Raw genomic sequence first — 16903 nt, 5'->3', positions numbered from 1 at the left:
TAAAGCAGTTTTTGCCCTATGTGCGCTTGCGCAATACTAGAGACATTGTCACAGTTTTTCTGGATTTAGTCTGTCTCAGTTTGTTCTGTTTTATCATGTCATTCCAGACAGACTAGATGATGATGAGATCAGATCTCTAACTGTTGTCTAACAAAAATCTCACTGGATTATTACAGTTAATGGCTAAATTCATGTTTGGACATGGAAACGGTTATTTATTACTGACACACTACAGCAAATGGTGGAAATAACTGACTTAAACATTTTTAGCTGGTGAAAATACTAGTGTTCTAATAATTTTGCCCACCACTGTATATGTGTTGTACCTTTATCTTTCTGATTTTCAAATACTTTTTGCTTCCAATGCAAGTTTGTAATGTTGTAACTCACCCTGTAGCTGATCTAATGAGGAAAATGTATAGAAAAATACTTCCAGAACCAATGGTGCTGAAAAAGTAGGCAGGCACTAATGCACTCTATGAAGAGTTTCATATCACGCACACTGTTTTTGCATGTTTTTCTCTCTAAACCAGTACAGCACAAACCCTGTCCACAGCCAGTTCTAAAAATTTGTCCATTTGAATTAATCCGTTATATTTCTAAACTCTGAACTGAATCCATCAAGTCTCAACTTCTTGACTGCATGAGTTGACCAATTTGTTTTGTGCTTAAAGAAATAGTTCACCAAAAAATTATAATTCTGTAATTAATTACTCACCATCATGTTTCAAACCCATAGGACCTTTGTTCTTCTTCAGAACACAAATTAAGATATTTCTGATGAAATGCGAGGGCTTTCTGACTCTGCATAGACGCAACACAACTGACATGTTCAAGGCCTAGAAAGGTTCTAAGGACATTGTTAAAATAGTCCATGTGACATCAGTGGTTTAACCATAATGTTATGAAGCTACGAGAATACATTTAGTGCACAAAAAAAATAAAATAATGAGTTCTAAATCGAGTTCTACATACGCCGGCATACATGTGTCATGGTACTCTCACAAACGTGCAGTGAAGACTGACATGGAAGAAAAGAAATTGTTTAATAAAGCTTTTCTTTGCGCACAAAAAGCATTCTCATTGCTTCATAACATTACGATTGAACCACTGACTATTTTACCCATGTCTTTAGTTCCTTTCTAACTATGTAGGGTCAAAAAGCTCTCGGATTTCATCAAAAATATCTTCATTTGTGTTCAGAAGATAAGCAAAGGTCTTACAGGTTTGAAACAACATGAGGGTGAGTAATTAATGACAGAGTTTTCATTTTTGGGTGAATCTCTTTAACTAAAAATTAATGCCTATAAATACACTAGCATATGCGTAAAAACAAAGTATACTTGGGGCTAGTGATGGTGCTGGGAAAGAGAATGTAAGTATATTCTTTTTTTGTTTTCAGTAATTGTAGTGAAAGGATTTGCTTTGCATTTTATTGTGGCTGCAACTGAGAGAAGAGAGGATAAAGTATGTTTACAACAACACTGGACAGTTTAGAAAGGGCGAATGTAAAAAGCTATTTCCACAATGTATTTTGCATTATTCCAATTTTCTGAATCCACCCATGTTCGAAATACATTCCAGTATTCCACCCACACTTCCTTTTCCCGTGAGCTGTGGCTGTCTGGGACAACATAACTATATCGTCCATGTAAAACTCTGTGCCTTCAAATCTGCTCCTTCACGGTGAAATGCATCTCAGCTATGCAACCAACAAACAAATGAACACTATTATTTTTTTATTTTTTTTGCACGTAAACCAAATATTTAAGACTATTTATGTCAAAATGATGTTTAGTGGGTTTGTTTCTTTGTTTACTTTTCCCCATATTTCTTTTACAAAAAGACATTTGTGAGCAGAGAACCAGGTGTTGGACTCTGAACTGACATGCTGTAATGAGATTATAGAGTTAGTGCATCACACTGCAGATGTTTACTGTGTGTGCCATGCTGCTGCTAACAGAAGTGGTTACAGATGAAGCGCTTAATTCTATTTGTTGAACGTGTGTCAATGTAGGTGACGGTATATTATTATTATTATTATGTGATTACAACCCATTTGCTCGCAACTTGCATTAAAGTCACCAATGTGACATTCTGTTAAAAAACAACTTTTATTCACCAAATACTTTCACAGTAATTTGCAGAAACGCATGATTCCATAAAACATTTCTACCCTTGAATGTCCACCATTATGAAACCACCAGACTTTGACTTAGTGTTGCAAAGTTCATACAAAGTGGTGTTGATGAAACATGATAGGTGTTTGTGTTTTAGTATTAAACCCACTAGATGGCAGTAAAAGCAGATATTTTTTTTTATGTACAAGGTTAATTGTGGAAATTCTGCATATTCAATCAGAAGGCTCTGGCCAGTCTCCAATACATTATTCAAGACATAAAATCATTAAAAAAAGAAAAAAGAGAGAGATGGTGGATTTAAGGTTATACTCTGAAAGTTTTGTTAAATCTGTAGTCAGTATTACTTTGTTCTAGTCCTTTTCAGAATTTTTATTATTATTATTTTAGATTTATGACCAGATGGAATGGATGTATATTTAGCAAAATGTTCCTACACTTTTAAATATCTATTTGTATTTAAATGTGCTTGTATTTGAATACAAAATAAATATCACCTCTACATTTTTATATTCGTATAAAGAATATTAGTTAACAGTGTTTTATTTTTTTAATTTATATATTTTTATTAGAGATGATTTCAGCAAACAGTGTGCTCTAGAGTGATGTTTTTACCATGTTTCAAACCTAGAGACAGACTGTTTCATTATAAGGACTACAGCACAATGGCAAAGTTACGTAAGACTGAAAAAGAACATAACACCTACTCACAGAGAAACGAGTGTTATATTTTAGCTTTTCTCCTACTGAGAAGTCTCATTATGTTATTAAGAAATGTGAAAAGGTGAAATGGTGCAAGCACTGTACATTACCAAAGGAAGAGCCACGCAGAAACCAACTTTTTCTGCACTAAGCAACAGCTGTGCTTGCTTCATATCTGTTTTTCTTATACATTTCATTTAGTTCCTATTTGCCCTATTAAACAGGTAATTTATGTGAAATGCAACGTTCTGACAGAATCCTGGTCCTTTCTTCTTTGAAGTTCATGATAGGTCCATCCAGATGGAAAGAAAATCAACAAAAGCACATGTAAAACACATTGTGTGGTTTCGTCATCTGGTATTGACTTGAACAATGAGAACAGTGACGCTGTGACTGGTTTAAGCCGGTTTCACACGAGGTCCTGGATTAGGCTTTGGCTGTAGCTTTTATAAGTGGAAAAAAAATGAAATTTGTATTTCATTGTGCAGGGTCCATCCAGGATCCCAATTCAAGTTCAGTGATATGAAAAAATAAATAAATAAAGAGAAGAAGAGGCGTCCTTTAACAAGCAAAGTCCTGCTGTACAAGCGCTTGTGCGTTGTGATGATTTGGTAATATTGAAGTTGGATGTGCACTGTGCGGTTGAGCCACTTCATTAGCTGCCTGTTGACAAACAAATCGCATAATCATCAGTTATTAGTTTGCAATGTGTATAAGCCATCAAAAAGTATGTTTTTCGGACTCACCTTGACTTTGACTTCTTCAAATCTTACTGTAGCTATAGTTCCGGCTGCCAGCTGAGCTCGCAGGTTCTGTTCTCGCAGGTTCTTTGTTCGCTGGATCTGCTCTTGGATCAAGTTCCGTTGGTTCTGTTGTTTCTGACTCTTTTTTGGTTTCAGGAGTTGCTTGATTTTGTATTTGGCCACCTACAGAGATAAAGATGAAAAGAAGAATGAAAGGACAAAGAGATGTGTGTATTGCGATTGTGTGTTTATATGAATGTCATAGGACTGTCCTTTCACAATGAAGTGAAAATACCTCATAGATATAGTCAAGTATTTCCAGTATAGTAAGAATACTGGCTCCAATGAAGAGTCCCATCTGTCCACCAATATCTCCTGGAAATGGAACCAAACAATGATGACATTTTTATTTCTGTATTAATCATATATTAATCTGTATTAACTGTTAATAGTATGTTCTGTTCATTTGTGACCCCATGCATGGGTAGCATGGGTATATTTGTAGCAATAGCGAAAAATACATTGTATAGGTCAAAAGTATTTTTTTCAATTTATCTTTTATGCCAAAAATCATTAGGATACTAAATAATGTTCCATGAAGATATTTTGTACATTTCCTACCTAAATAAAATCAAAACTTAATTTTTGATTAGTAATTTGCATTGCTAAGATTTTTTTGCACCCTCAGATTCCTGATTTTCAAATAGTTGTATGGGCCACATTTGTAAACAGGGTTTGAAATGTATTATTATTTGTATTATTAAAGCCGTAAGTTTTGCCTCTTTGTCGCCATCTATGTTCGAAACTTGCAATTGCAGTTAATTGCGGAATTATCTTTTTTACGTGCATCGGCAAAGCTCCTCAGCGCGGATGAATCTAATGTTTTGAGGTGTATATGTGGGCTGTCAGTCAACGCACCAGTGTGGATATTCACTGTAGGCTTTGTCTTAAAAGTATGTCCAAAACAAGAAGTTTAACTCGAAAATGTCATCTGAACAAGTAAGTTACATGTCTGCCGTTGTTTTGTTCTTAGCAACTGAATAAAAGATTTTAGAATCGTGATAATGATCGCAAAGTTAGCTCAGACCACATCAAACCATGGTAATTATTATTACTGTTGTACTTTGTTCTCAACTTGTTAATGTTAAAGTCCCCATTAAATCAAATCTATTTTTGGCTTTTAGTATGAATAGGTTAGCCTTAAGGTTATCTATAAACTAGTATGCTCCAAAACAATGACAAAATTCGCATTTATTAGATATAAACATTCAAAAACTCTCTAACTTCTGCCTATATGGATCAGGGATTTTGATGACATCACCCTGCACTTCAGCTTCTCAGCAAATTTTAAGGCATAAATATGTTTAGACCTGGATAAATTTGCTTTGATGTAACAACCATTACATCTGTTAAGCTAATGTAATACATATATTTAAACAGTTTTTAATGGTCACATGACAGTGTACAGTTGCCAAAATGCAGGGGGTGGGTCAGCTTACCCACTGGCTCAACTTACCCCACTCCCCTCTACTTCCATTGAAGATGAGGTAGAAGAAGGCTCAGAGAGTGAGGGAGAGCCCACTCTTATTAAAACATCTACAATAAACTCTAAAATTATTACAGAGTGTGCTGTCTTCTCTTTTAATTGTATATTTGTAACAACTGGATAATTTGAATCAACAAGCACCCACACCCTTAGTGCCCCTTTTTTGGTTTGGGCCACTGCCTTTCAAAATGTCTGTGCATGGCCCTGACTTCAGTGGACCTTTAACGACAACATTACGTGACTATGCGTATTTAGTGTGTATTTATAGAATTCAATTTAATCTGTTATTGTCATACCATTTGAATGTCATTGAAAAAAAATTTAATGTTCTTTCAGAAATTACAAGTTTAGTTATTCCAGCTGTAAAGAAAAGGCTACAAATGCCCTGCCACCTGCAGCATCAACATACGTGATATAGCCTAGCTAATTTTGCCCCAATTGAAAGTGCATGAACACTGTCTGAATCGTTCATATTCCCTATATAGTGCACTGTGTGCCATTCACCATACAGAAAATACTAATTCTGTGAATAAGTGACTGATTTCAGCCACAGCTTCAGCTTCTATTTATATTGTAGGGGGCAGGGACACTTTGGATTCTAGAGAGCATTTGATTGGACAGAAAGTTTAACGAGAAGCTGTAGTGCAGGATGATGTCATCAAAACTGTAAGTTTTGAATGCTTATATCTTGTAAATGTGAGTTTTATCATTGTTTTGAAACACACTAGGTTATAGATAATCTTAAGGCTAATACATTCATACTAAAATCCAAAAAACTAAAATTTTGATTTAATGGGGACTTCAAGTACATGACGTAATAATGCAAAGACAACAACCTGAACCACTCAAATTATAAAACATTATTATAAGCTAACCATAGTAAATCTGGGCAAAGTAAGGAGATAGTTTTGAACACCGATTGGTTATGTACTTACTCAATAATTGATTTTGGATCATTTTTAGCCAAAAAAAAGTTAATTAATGCAGCTTTAATTGAAAATAGTGATCAGCTGTTCCCTTCCGGGAACTCGAGCCGCGTCAGAAACGCTATGGGGAACACCATTGGCGGGCAGCATTCTGAGTCATTGTCTAACAACCAATCGTACGACGGGAGTGACGTCACGGGCGCGGTGACGTCAGCGACCAGGAAGTATAAAGCACGTGCGTTTGAAGCCAACGGCAGCTTTTGTCATTCAGCGAGAGCGCTCTGTGTCTGTCCATATTGCTGTTTTTCGGTGCCAGTTTGTACCAATTTATTTTGAGCAATATGTCAAAAACCAAAGGGGAAAAACTAAGGAGAGTTTTAGCGGTTCAGCAGCCACATAGAAAGTGTGTTCCTCCCTGCCAGTGTTTTATTGCTGGTGGGGACACACACAATCTATGTGTAGTTTGCTTGGGAGCGGGGCACGCACAGTCAGCCCTCGAAAAGGCTGACTGTCTGCAGTGTGAGCGTCTTCCACTGAGGGTGCTCCGTTCCCGGAAAGCCCTCTTCAAGGAGGGGGCTTTCACTAGCGTGCCCCGTGGGTCTGGCCCCGCTTCCGCCGAGGCAGAGCGGTGGCTGCACTCGTGGGGTTCGCAGCTCGATCTGCTGGAGGGTATGGAGACGGGTGAACCCCAATCTCCGCCCTCTCTCAGCGGAACGAGCAATCTCCTCTTGGACGTGGAAGCCCGCGCTGCGGTTTCTTCCCCCCAAGAGGAGATTTCAGGGCTTCTTCTTTCTTCCTCCGAGGAGGTTGATGTGGAGAGCCCTGAACCACCACAACCGCTTCCCCGCTCGCCTCACTATGAGGAGCTAGTTGAGGTGCTGACTAGTGCAGTGGCCAAACTGAACATCGCTTGGCCCGCAGAACATAACATTCATGAGCCGCAGCGAAGCCGTTTAGATGAACGCTTCCTGCGGACAAAGTCAGCACCTCCTAAACGGAGCCTTCCCTTCTTCCCCGATCTGCACAAAGAGCTTTCCAGATCGTGGGAGAAGCCATACTCTTTCCGCCTCTTCAGTCCCGCTGAAAACTACGGGAATGTGGGGGCTGCAGATGAGTATGGATATAAGGTGATGCCACGGGTAAAACAGACGCTGGCTGGCTATCTGTCTCCCGGTTCGGCATCGTCTTTGAAGGCTCCGTCCTTGCCCACCAAGCCACTCAAAGTGACATCTAGCTTGATGGGCAAGGCGTACACGGCAGCAGGTCAGGCTGGGTCCTGCCTTCACACCATGGCGGTCCTTCAAGCATACCAAGCCGACCTGCTGAAAGAGCTAAGCGAGGGCGAGGAAGTTAATGTCACGGATATGCGCCGTACGGCCAAGGAGACCGCCTGCGCTGTTGGGCGGTCTATGGCAGCCCTGGTGGCCGCGGAGAGGCATCTGTGGCTGACCCTGTCCGACCTAAAGGAGAAAGACAGGGTCACGCTCTTGGACGCTCCCCTGCATCCCACCGGCCTCTTCGGTGCCTCGGTCGACACAGTTGTCGCCAGGCACCAGGAGGCCCGCAAGCTGGCGGCGGTGTTCAAGACATACCTTTCTCGCCGCGTTTACTCTTCTGAGGCTGCTGGACGGGAGCAGCCTCACCCGTGTACGAGCTCCTCATACCGTGAGGCACAAAAACAGAGCGTTGCCACCCGCACTCCTCCGGCCAAGCCTAGAGGGCGCGGCAGGCGACGCTCTAAGTCGGGGGCTTCTAAGAAGAGGCCTGACCTGAGGGTCGTCCTCCAATCAAAGAAGTCCTCGGCTAAACGGCCCTGACGATTGTGTCTCAGGGCCGATGAGGGTAGCCCCTCTCGAGGGGGTTTGCGTTGCACCACAGTTTATGGTCACCAAACCCCCTCGGGGCCCTCAGGAGATTTGTCAGCTAACCCTGCCAGTGTTACAGGGCGTGGCAGTCTCCCGCGAACAGTGTTCTCTAGCCCTTCCGCCCGGAAACGTAGCGGACCTGGAGAGTTCGCAACCCCTACCGGGGTCCTCAGAGAAACTAGTTCAGGTGCATCCTGCCAGTACGCTGTTACAGGTCACCGAATTAGTTCCTCAAATAAATCCAGAAGCCAGCCTCGAGAGGCTGGTTCCCTTAGTAGAATTTCTGGCAGCGTGGAAACTACTGCCGAATATTTCTACGTGGGTCCTGCGCACTGTAGAGAAAGGGTATTGCATTCAATTCGGCGCCAAGCCGCCACCTTTCAGCGGAGTGTTCCCAACTCTGGTGAACCCCGAGCAGGGTCTGGTAATGGAGCAAGAAGTAGAAACTCTCCTGAGGAAGGAGGCCATCGAGGTGGTCCCTCCACAGTACAGAGAGTCCAGGTTCTACAGCCGGTACTTCATTGTTCCCAAGAAGGATGGAGGGCTTCGGCCCATTTTAGATCTCAGGCAACTGAACCGCTCAGTCAAAAAGCTGAAGTTCAAGATGCTGACTGTCAAACAGGTCGTGTTTCAGATCAAGTCCGAGGACTGGTTTGTCACGATAGATCTAAAGGACGCATACTTTCACGTCTCCATCCTTCCACAACACAGGAAGTTTCTCAGGTTTGCTTTCAGGGGCAAAGCTTACAAATACAGAGTGCTTCCTTTCGGCCTAGCTCTCTCACCCCGAACTTTCACAAAGTGTGTGGATGCTGCTCTGGCTCCTCTGCGACTCCAGGGCATCTGCATACTCAACTACATAGACGACTGGCTGATCCTAGCCAGTTCGGAACAGCTAGCGGTTCAACATCGAGGTGTTGTTCTCGCTCACATGAAAGAGTTGGGGTTGAGACTCAACGCCAAGAAAAGTGTGCTCTCTCCATTACAGAAGACCAATTATCTAGGTGTAATTTGGGATTCGACCACGATGTAGGCACGGATGTCACCTGCTCGGATCGAGTCGATCCTTACTGCAGTAAATGCGGTCAAGCTAGGCCTGTCACTCACTGTCAAACAGTCCTGGCGGGAGTACCAGGCCGAGTTTATTCAGTCCCTCTTGCTCTGGTGGAACCCCAGACAAAGGACTAAGACTCCTCGTGGGCCCGAGGGCCGAGGAGTACCTCCTGCGCTGGCTGGCGACCACGCGGAGGTCTAGTACTTTCCTCGTGTGCCCAAGGGCCGAGGATCACACAGCCCTCTTGTCCGTGGAATACTAGACAATGGCTTATTTCCCTCGCGTCCTGGCGGGAGTACCAGGCCGAGTTTATTCAGTCCCTCTTGTTCTGGCGGAACCCCAGACAAAGGACTAAGACTCCTCGTGTGCCCGAGGGCCGAGGAGTACCTCCTGCGCTGGCTGGTTACCACGCGGAGGTCTACCACTTTCCTCGTGAGCCTGAGGGCCGAGGAGCACTCTTGGAGGTCGAGTGCACTGTCCTCATGTGCCTGAGGGCCGAGGACCACATACACCCTCTTGTCCGTGGAATACTAGACAATGGTTATTGTGGTTCCTCTTGTTCTGGCGAATCCCAGACAAAGGACTAAGACTCCTCGTGCGCCTGAGGGCCAAGGAGTGCCTCTTGCTCTGGCTGGCGACCAGACAGGGGTCTACTACCTTCCTCGTGTGCCCGAGGGCCGAGGATCATACAGCCCTCTTGTCCGTGGAATACTAGACAAAGGCTTCTTCCCGTGCTCTGGCAAGGACCACCAGACACAACTTTCTTCCGCCCTGTTTTAGCAGGCACTGCGCAGGGCGTAGAAATTATGGGGGCGTTGACATCTCGTTCCCCATAGCGTTTCTGACGCGGCTCGAGTTCCCGGAAGGGAACGTCTCGGGTTACGTATGTAACCTTAGTTCCCTGAGGGAACGAGACGCCGCGTCACGTCACGGACCATAATTCCCGCACTCTGCGGCGCTCGCTTCACGCCTTAGAGCTGCCGTTGGCTTCAAACGCACGTGCTTTATACTTCCTGGTCGCTGACGTCACCGCGCCCGTGACGTCACTCCCGTCGTACGATTGGTTGTTAGACAATGACTCAGAATGCTGCCCGCCAATGGCGTTCCCCATAGCGTTTCTGACGCGGCGTCTCGTTCCCTCAGGGAACTAAGGTTACATAAGTAACCCGAGACATTTTCTCACAAAAGTCAGTCTACTGAATTTGCCACATTGAAGCCTGATCTCCATTGACATCCATTAAAAAAGCCAAATCGTTCTCATTCCCAATGCATCTGATGATGAAAATGATTAAAGTTATGTGCATGTCAATATATTGAAAGCAAATGTTTTTCACTGAAACCATTATGGCTCATTGCAAAAAAGAGTGCTTTAGCGTCTGATTCTCAAAAGTTTTGGAAGTAGCATTTATGATACCCATAGGGAGTGATAATGGCTTGAGAAAGTGGCCTCTTGTCTCCAAGTGCAATCTATACATACATGACTTGTTAAAATGTTAAATACATGAAATGAACAAAAAACAGAGACATAAGTCTCTATTGTTTTTCAGAAGAAAGTGAGTAAAATAAATGACCCAGTTTTAATTTCTGGGTAAAATATCCCTTCAATACTTTTTGAGAATGCATGACCATAACAGTTACAGTACAGATGTTTGTAGTGCGCGGAAATTGCAAACCTACCCAACAGACCAGCGATGTCGTACGCTTTCTTCTGTTCTATTGTCTCATAGTTAAGGGCCTCAAAGAAAATATCCAAGATGAGAAAGTTGTCTCTGCACAATGAAAAGTTTAATAAAAATGTTTAATTCCCTGCAGGGAAACAGTATGGAAATGAGCCCATTATTTTTTGTATTATGGAAAGAAAAGGATTAGCACCAGAAATGGTTAAAAAATAATAATTAGTGGAAACCACAGAATGTCATTATAGAGCAGTCTATTAAAATTGTTTTTTTTTCTATTATTGCCAATGAATGGAGGACCACAATTACATTTTTCATCCCATTATATAACTGACAGAAACGAGCCTGCCGTTAGGACAATAGAAATGCTGCTATAGTTATTAGAAAAGGCTGATAGAATTTGTGAGAGAAGCATGTTTTGCAAAAAATAATAATAAATAAAAATGCTGTGCAGGTATCCTTGCTGAAACATATTTAGTTTCCAATGGAAAAAAATGCTGGGCTTGTTTCCTCTCTGGTCTATCTGAGAGTATAATGTTCAAATATGTTCAGCAGCAAAATGAAAACTACCCCATGAGACTGTGTGGCCGTTTATGCATTAGACTTACCTGATGTATTCCTCCGATTTCTGGTATTTGCGAGAAAGGTAGCGAGCGGAGCCCCTGCTGGGGATTTTAACCATAGAGAGCTCTTTTCCATACCGAGTCAAATTACATGGTGTCTCGCAGGGGCATGAGTCACCAGTGCTCTTCTGGAGTAAAGCTGTAGAAGAAGTGTACAGGAAATATTGATGAATTATATTTGCTGAGGACAAGAAGTGCAATAAATGGTGTTGTAGTTATTATCAATAATCAAGCTCTCTGTGTTGTTCAATAGTTTTGAATACAATTGGGAGTTTTTAAACTGTACTTCAAATCAGTGGAGTTGTGAATAATCGCTGTTTAAAAATCACTATTATTTGTTGATTATTCATTATTTGCCAGACGTGTAACAAGTACAGATACTGTGTCCACATTTAATTATTTAAAAGTTAAAAACATTTAAACACTTTTCTTAGCTTTAACTTGACCTTGGAAAAACTGTTACAAAAATCTGTCAAAATTATTACTTTCATATAGTTCGGACTGTGTAAAACTCACAGCAGATGTTAAACTAAAACCAATATCCTGAAACCTGTCACCTATATATTTTCAGTTTCAAGTTTACAGTGGTTTGACATATAATGATTTTTAGATGAATAATCAGTACTAACCTTAAATCATATTCACACTTGACTCTTTCATCTACATCAATGGCAGTTGTAAAAACACATTAATATAGTTCAAAGCTCGTATCTGAAAGGACTAGTTCACTGAAAAAAAATGTGCCATTACTCATTACTCATCCTTGTCTTTTAAAATCACATTTGGATAAAGAAAACTCATGATGACTCATGTACTTTTAAGTCTACCTGTACATTAATTTGTAATTAAAAGGATAGTTCACCCAAAAGTGAAAAATTTATGTTTAGCTGCTTACCCCCAGGGCATCCAAGATGTAGGTGACTTTGTTTCTTCAGTAGAACACAAACAAAGATTTTTAACCTTTGCAGTCTGTCAGTCATATAATGGCAGTCAATGGGACCCACGGCTTTAAAAGTCCAACCAAATTAAATGTCCAACTGTCCTGAGCGTGTTCACAACAGCCGGCGCATGACGAAGAGCAAGCAACCATAAGTCGATCAGGCTCAAAAGTTGGGAGACGGTGAAAAGTCAACACTCCCAGATAAGTTTGCGCAAGCAAAGTAATCTTTTAGTTTTTAATTGGTTGCAACAATCAGGATAAGCAGAAGTAATTACCATTTTAAACAGCCGTCGTACCCACAACAATCTTTCTGTGTAAACAATGAGTGCGTATATGTGTGACAGATCACTTCCCACATACGTCTTTTATGCCAGAGCATGTTGACGTGTCACGCATTGGATGTTGTAAATGCACTCAGGACAGTTGGACATTGCGATGGATCATAGGTAAAAATATATATATATATAAATACTGTAAATTTTCTTGCAAAGACTGATTGTTTTGTGTGTTAAGACCTCAATGTATCGTCACAATCCGCAGGGTTTAATTTGGTTTTGTCTGTGTATGTTTTTTTTGACTCTCAAAGCCGTGGTTCCATTGACTGCCATTATATGACTAACAGATTGCAACGGGTTGAGTTAAAAATATTTGTTTGTGTTCTACTAAAGAAACAAGTCACCTACATCTTGGAAGCCCTGGGGGTAAGCAGATAAACATTGGATTTTCATTCCTGGGTGAACTATCCCTTTAAGTATTATTTTTAACCTTGTAAATGTAACTGAGTAAAAGTCCAAGTATTTAGAATTTAACAATGAAAGGGTCTAATGTTGATTTGGACCCCACTGACTTTCATAGTTTGGAAAAAAAAATGTTCTTCAGAATATCTTCCATAGAAGAAGGACAGACATACAGGTTTACAACAACATGAAGATGAGTAAATAATGACAGAATTTACATATTTGGGATAACTATCTCTTTAAACTTCAAGGCTTAGTTCACTTCCAGAATAAAAGTTTCCTGATTATTTACTCACCCCCATGTCATCCAAGATGTTCATGTGTTTCTTTCTTCAGTCGCAAAGAAATTACCTTTTTGGAGGAAAACATTCCAGGATTTTTCTCCATAGAGTGGACTTCAATGGGAGCCAACGGGTTGAAGAACCAAACTGCAATTTAAGTTCAGCTTCAAAGGGCTCAACATGATCCCAGCTGAGGAATAAGGGTCTTATCTAGCTAAACGACCATTCATTCATAAATTATATTTTTATTTACAAATGCTTGTCTTTAGCTCTGTGTCTCCCTTTGATTTTTAACCCATTGGACATTATATGGAGAAAAATCCTGGAATGTTTTCCTCAAAAAACTTTCTTTGCAACTGAAGAAAGAAAGACATGAACATCTTGGATGACGTGTGATTTTATGAGGATTTTTTTTTCTTCTGGAAGTGAGCTAATCTGTTAATTGTTGAGCTGATCAGTCAATCAGCATTAGTATTTTTGTGTTCAATATATGTATGTGATGATCTTACCTAACGCCTTGTCAACACACTTGATTTTACTGGGTGGGCAGATATCAGCATTGCCTGTAGAGAGATATTTGATGTGTAAAAAAATTGAAGCAGCGCATCAGTAAGAGAGCTTGTAGACTGTTTACAGAAGTCTGCTCCATAAAGGGTTTCCAAGAAAGCCAGTGTCTCGACAGTGAAACAAGGATTGTTGGGATGCAGCTGCCAATCTGTCAGCCGCTTTAAGAACAATTTTACAGATGAGCTGTGTGGTGGCGTGACAAGTACCAACACGGCATATTTGTTCTTACTGATACAGACAGTTTTTATGACAACTCTCCCACTCACATACTACAGCACGCACCTGGCATATGCACCATCCTGCAGTTGCACTCTCTCTGCACCTGTGTGCTCTCACAGTGCAGTCTGCAAGCGCTGACGCTGTAGGTGTCGTATCCTGGGATCACAGGCTCAGATGAAGCCCGACAGTTTCCCCACGGCTGTGGCAGGTATGTTAGCTAGAAAAACAGCAGACATTTAGAGAAAAAGTCTGTGTCTCTGCTTCTTTCTCTGCCTGAATGCACCCTATGGCTGTGAAATACTTAGCACATGCAGTCTCAATTAGAAAATATCCCAGTCAGCCTTGAAATCTTTTTGACTTTTTTGTAAATTACTGTGGCTCCTAATTTAAACTGTCTGGATTTCTAGAGTTTAGAACAGCTTTTGCTGTTGAATTCAGACCTTTAGTTTTTGTGTTCTTACCACAGTTAAACCTACCCTCTGTTCCTGACAGGAAACAAATGTCTGGAAACCTGGAGAGACCCCAAAGCCCAGCTGGTGGATGTACGGGGGTTCGTTCTGACTATGAATCTGAACCCGAATACCTGCCTCCAGCGTAGTCTCATCTGAAAATGGACAGATTGTATAGGTAAAAAAAAAATCTGACAGACGTTCTGTTTGTTTGAAGGTGAATTATGAATCCACTCTATGTTGGAGTCCTGATGGGGTTTATTTTGCAAAAATTACTGTATAACTGTACATTATTGCATGATTATGTGCTAAATAAATAAATATATAAGTGGGCATATACAGCACTCACAAAAAGTATTCTTGCGCTTCATAAAATTAAGGTTGAACCACTGATGTCACATCAATTTTTAACAATGTTCTTACTACCTTTTTGGGCCTTGAATGTGGTAGTTCAAGGTAGTTATTGCTGTCTATGCAGGGTCAGGGTAAAATATTAAGATATTTTTGATGAAATCTCTCGTATTTCATCAAAAAAATCGTAATTTGTATTCTAAAGATAAACAAATGTCTTACGTGTTTGGAACGACACGAGAATCGTAATTAATGACAGAATTTTCATTTTGGAGTGAACTAACCCTTTAACTGTATTAAAACATTTTAAATTGTAATAATATTTCACAATATTACTGTTTGTTCTGTAGTTTTGGTCAAATATGTAAATTGTGCCTGTTTGAGAATAACAAACATTTCAAAATCTTACCAACCCCAAACTTTTAAATCGTAGTATATGAAAAAATTTGCAAAACTTTTGCAGCAGTAAAAAGAATACTGAAAGTCATTTCTATACAATCATTCAGTGAGATGCAATTTTTTTTTTACAGTGCACTGGAAAGTATTCACAGCACTTCACTTTTTCCACATTTTGTTATGTTACAGCCTTATTCCAAAATGGATTAAATTCATTATTTTCCTCTAGGTTCTACAAACAATACCCCATAATGACAATGTAAAAGAACTTTTTTGAAATCTTCGCACATTTATTAAAAATAAAAAACAATGTCAATTACATCTACATAGGAATTCACAGCCTTTGCCATGACACTCAAAATTGAGCTCAGGTGCATCCTGTTTCCATTGATCATCCTCAAGATGTTTTTACAGTTTGATTGGAGTCCACCTGTGGTAAATACATGCAAATAACAGAGCATGTCAGAGCACAAACCAAGCCGTGAAGTCCAAGGAATTGTCTGCATAGACTTCCGAGACAGGATTGTATCGAGGCACAGATTTGAGGAAGGGTACAGGAAAATTTCTGCAGCATTAAAGGTCCCAATAAGCCTCCAACATCCTTAAATGGAAAAAGTTTGGAACCACCAGGACTAGGGGTGGGACGATACAGGTAACTCACGATTCAATTCTGTGACGATATGTGGCCCACGATATCGATAATATCACGATTCGCGATATCTACGATATTCAATATATTGGAAGAAATTTCATCAACGATATATCACGATATATGTGACTGAAAAAGAAAAAAATACCCATAATAAGGAAATCTTAAGCATTTATTAATGCCAACATTTTCAACACTGTGCAAAGAAATATGCATTTGCATAATAACTCACTGCCTCCTGGTCTTAAATGTAAACGCTGTACAGCTAGACAGATAAAAGTGCCTGAACATTAAAAAAACAACATGAACATTAACTAACATGTGTAAACCGTGATACTGAAACGTCAGTAGTAAGTTACTGTAAAGTGCTTTATGTTAACCTGGACAGTGGTCACATCAAGGCATATTCTTCTTGAGGAACACTAACGCCTGTTTCACACATACTCCGTCTGCAGTGCGTATGCAGTCCGTGTGCGATGCAGAAGCATATTATTCAATGCACTTGAATGCACTTGCACACCGCTTCTGGGACGTACTGCCGGACAGCAACCGCGTGCAGTGTGAACGCTCTAATCCGTTAACATGGGTGCGGAAAAAAATACTCAACGCATACGCACTGCAGACGGAGTATGTGTGAAACAGGCGTAACTGATCAGCATGCTCAACTAACGGGTGCGTCTTTGTTTGGTTTTCGTTATTTTCCGCCATTTTTCTCACTTCTCTTTTTCTGCGCTTCTTCTCTGTTGTTGTTGTTAGATAGCTTGTGTTCTTCACTGGCCGCTGCTTCTGCCACTTTACCCCTATTTACTCGAACAGCGCCCCCCGCAAACAGAATGGTAGATATTGGGTAGTGACAGTGACGCTGACGACGGGTAAATTAATAATTTTGTGTTGTAATAAAATATCGATATTGGCCGTTAGTGTATCGATTATTTATTGCGACAGAGAGCACAACAATATATTGCAATATCGATTTTTTTTTCCCACCCCTAACCAGGACTCTTCTTAGAGCGGGCCGCCCACCCAAAATGAGTGGTCAGG

At 40.8% G+C, this 16903-nt stretch overlaps 1 protein-coding gene across 1 annotated transcript in view; it reads right to left on the bottom strand.

Annotated features, from left to right (window-relative positions):
- Window positions 1–1053: 1053 nt before the first annotated feature.
- Window positions 1054–16903, bottom strand: part of asic4b (acid-sensing (proton-gated) ion channel family member 4b) — a 66045-nt gene continuing 50195 nt past the window's right edge. The window contains exons 3-10 of the mRNA XM_073851542.1: window positions 14494–14621; window positions 14081–14234; window positions 13741–13794; window positions 11259–11412; window positions 10652–10743; window positions 3879–3958; window positions 3587–3766; window positions 1054–3503 (exon numbers count right to left, since the gene is read on the bottom strand). Coding sequence (XP_073707643.1) covers window positions 3402–3503; window positions 3587–3766; window positions 3879–3958; window positions 10652–10743; window positions 11259–11412; window positions 13741–13794; window positions 14081–14234; window positions 14494–14621 — 944 coding nt within the window. The 3' untranslated portion in view covers window positions 1054–3401. The remainder of the gene's footprint in view (window positions 3504–3586; window positions 3767–3878; window positions 3959–10651; window positions 10744–11258; window positions 11413–13740; window positions 13795–14080; window positions 14235–14493; window positions 14622–16903) is intronic.

The sequence above is a fragment of the Garra rufa genome, chromosome 12 (genome assembly GCF_049309525.1).
Source record: "Garra rufa chromosome 12, GarRuf1.0, whole genome shotgun sequence".
Classification (NCBI taxonomy): domain Eukaryota; kingdom Metazoa; phylum Chordata; class Actinopteri; order Cypriniformes; family Cyprinidae; genus Garra; species Garra rufa.
Note: the sequence above shows the minus strand (reverse complement) of the source record. Positions and strands in the feature narration are given on the sequence as shown.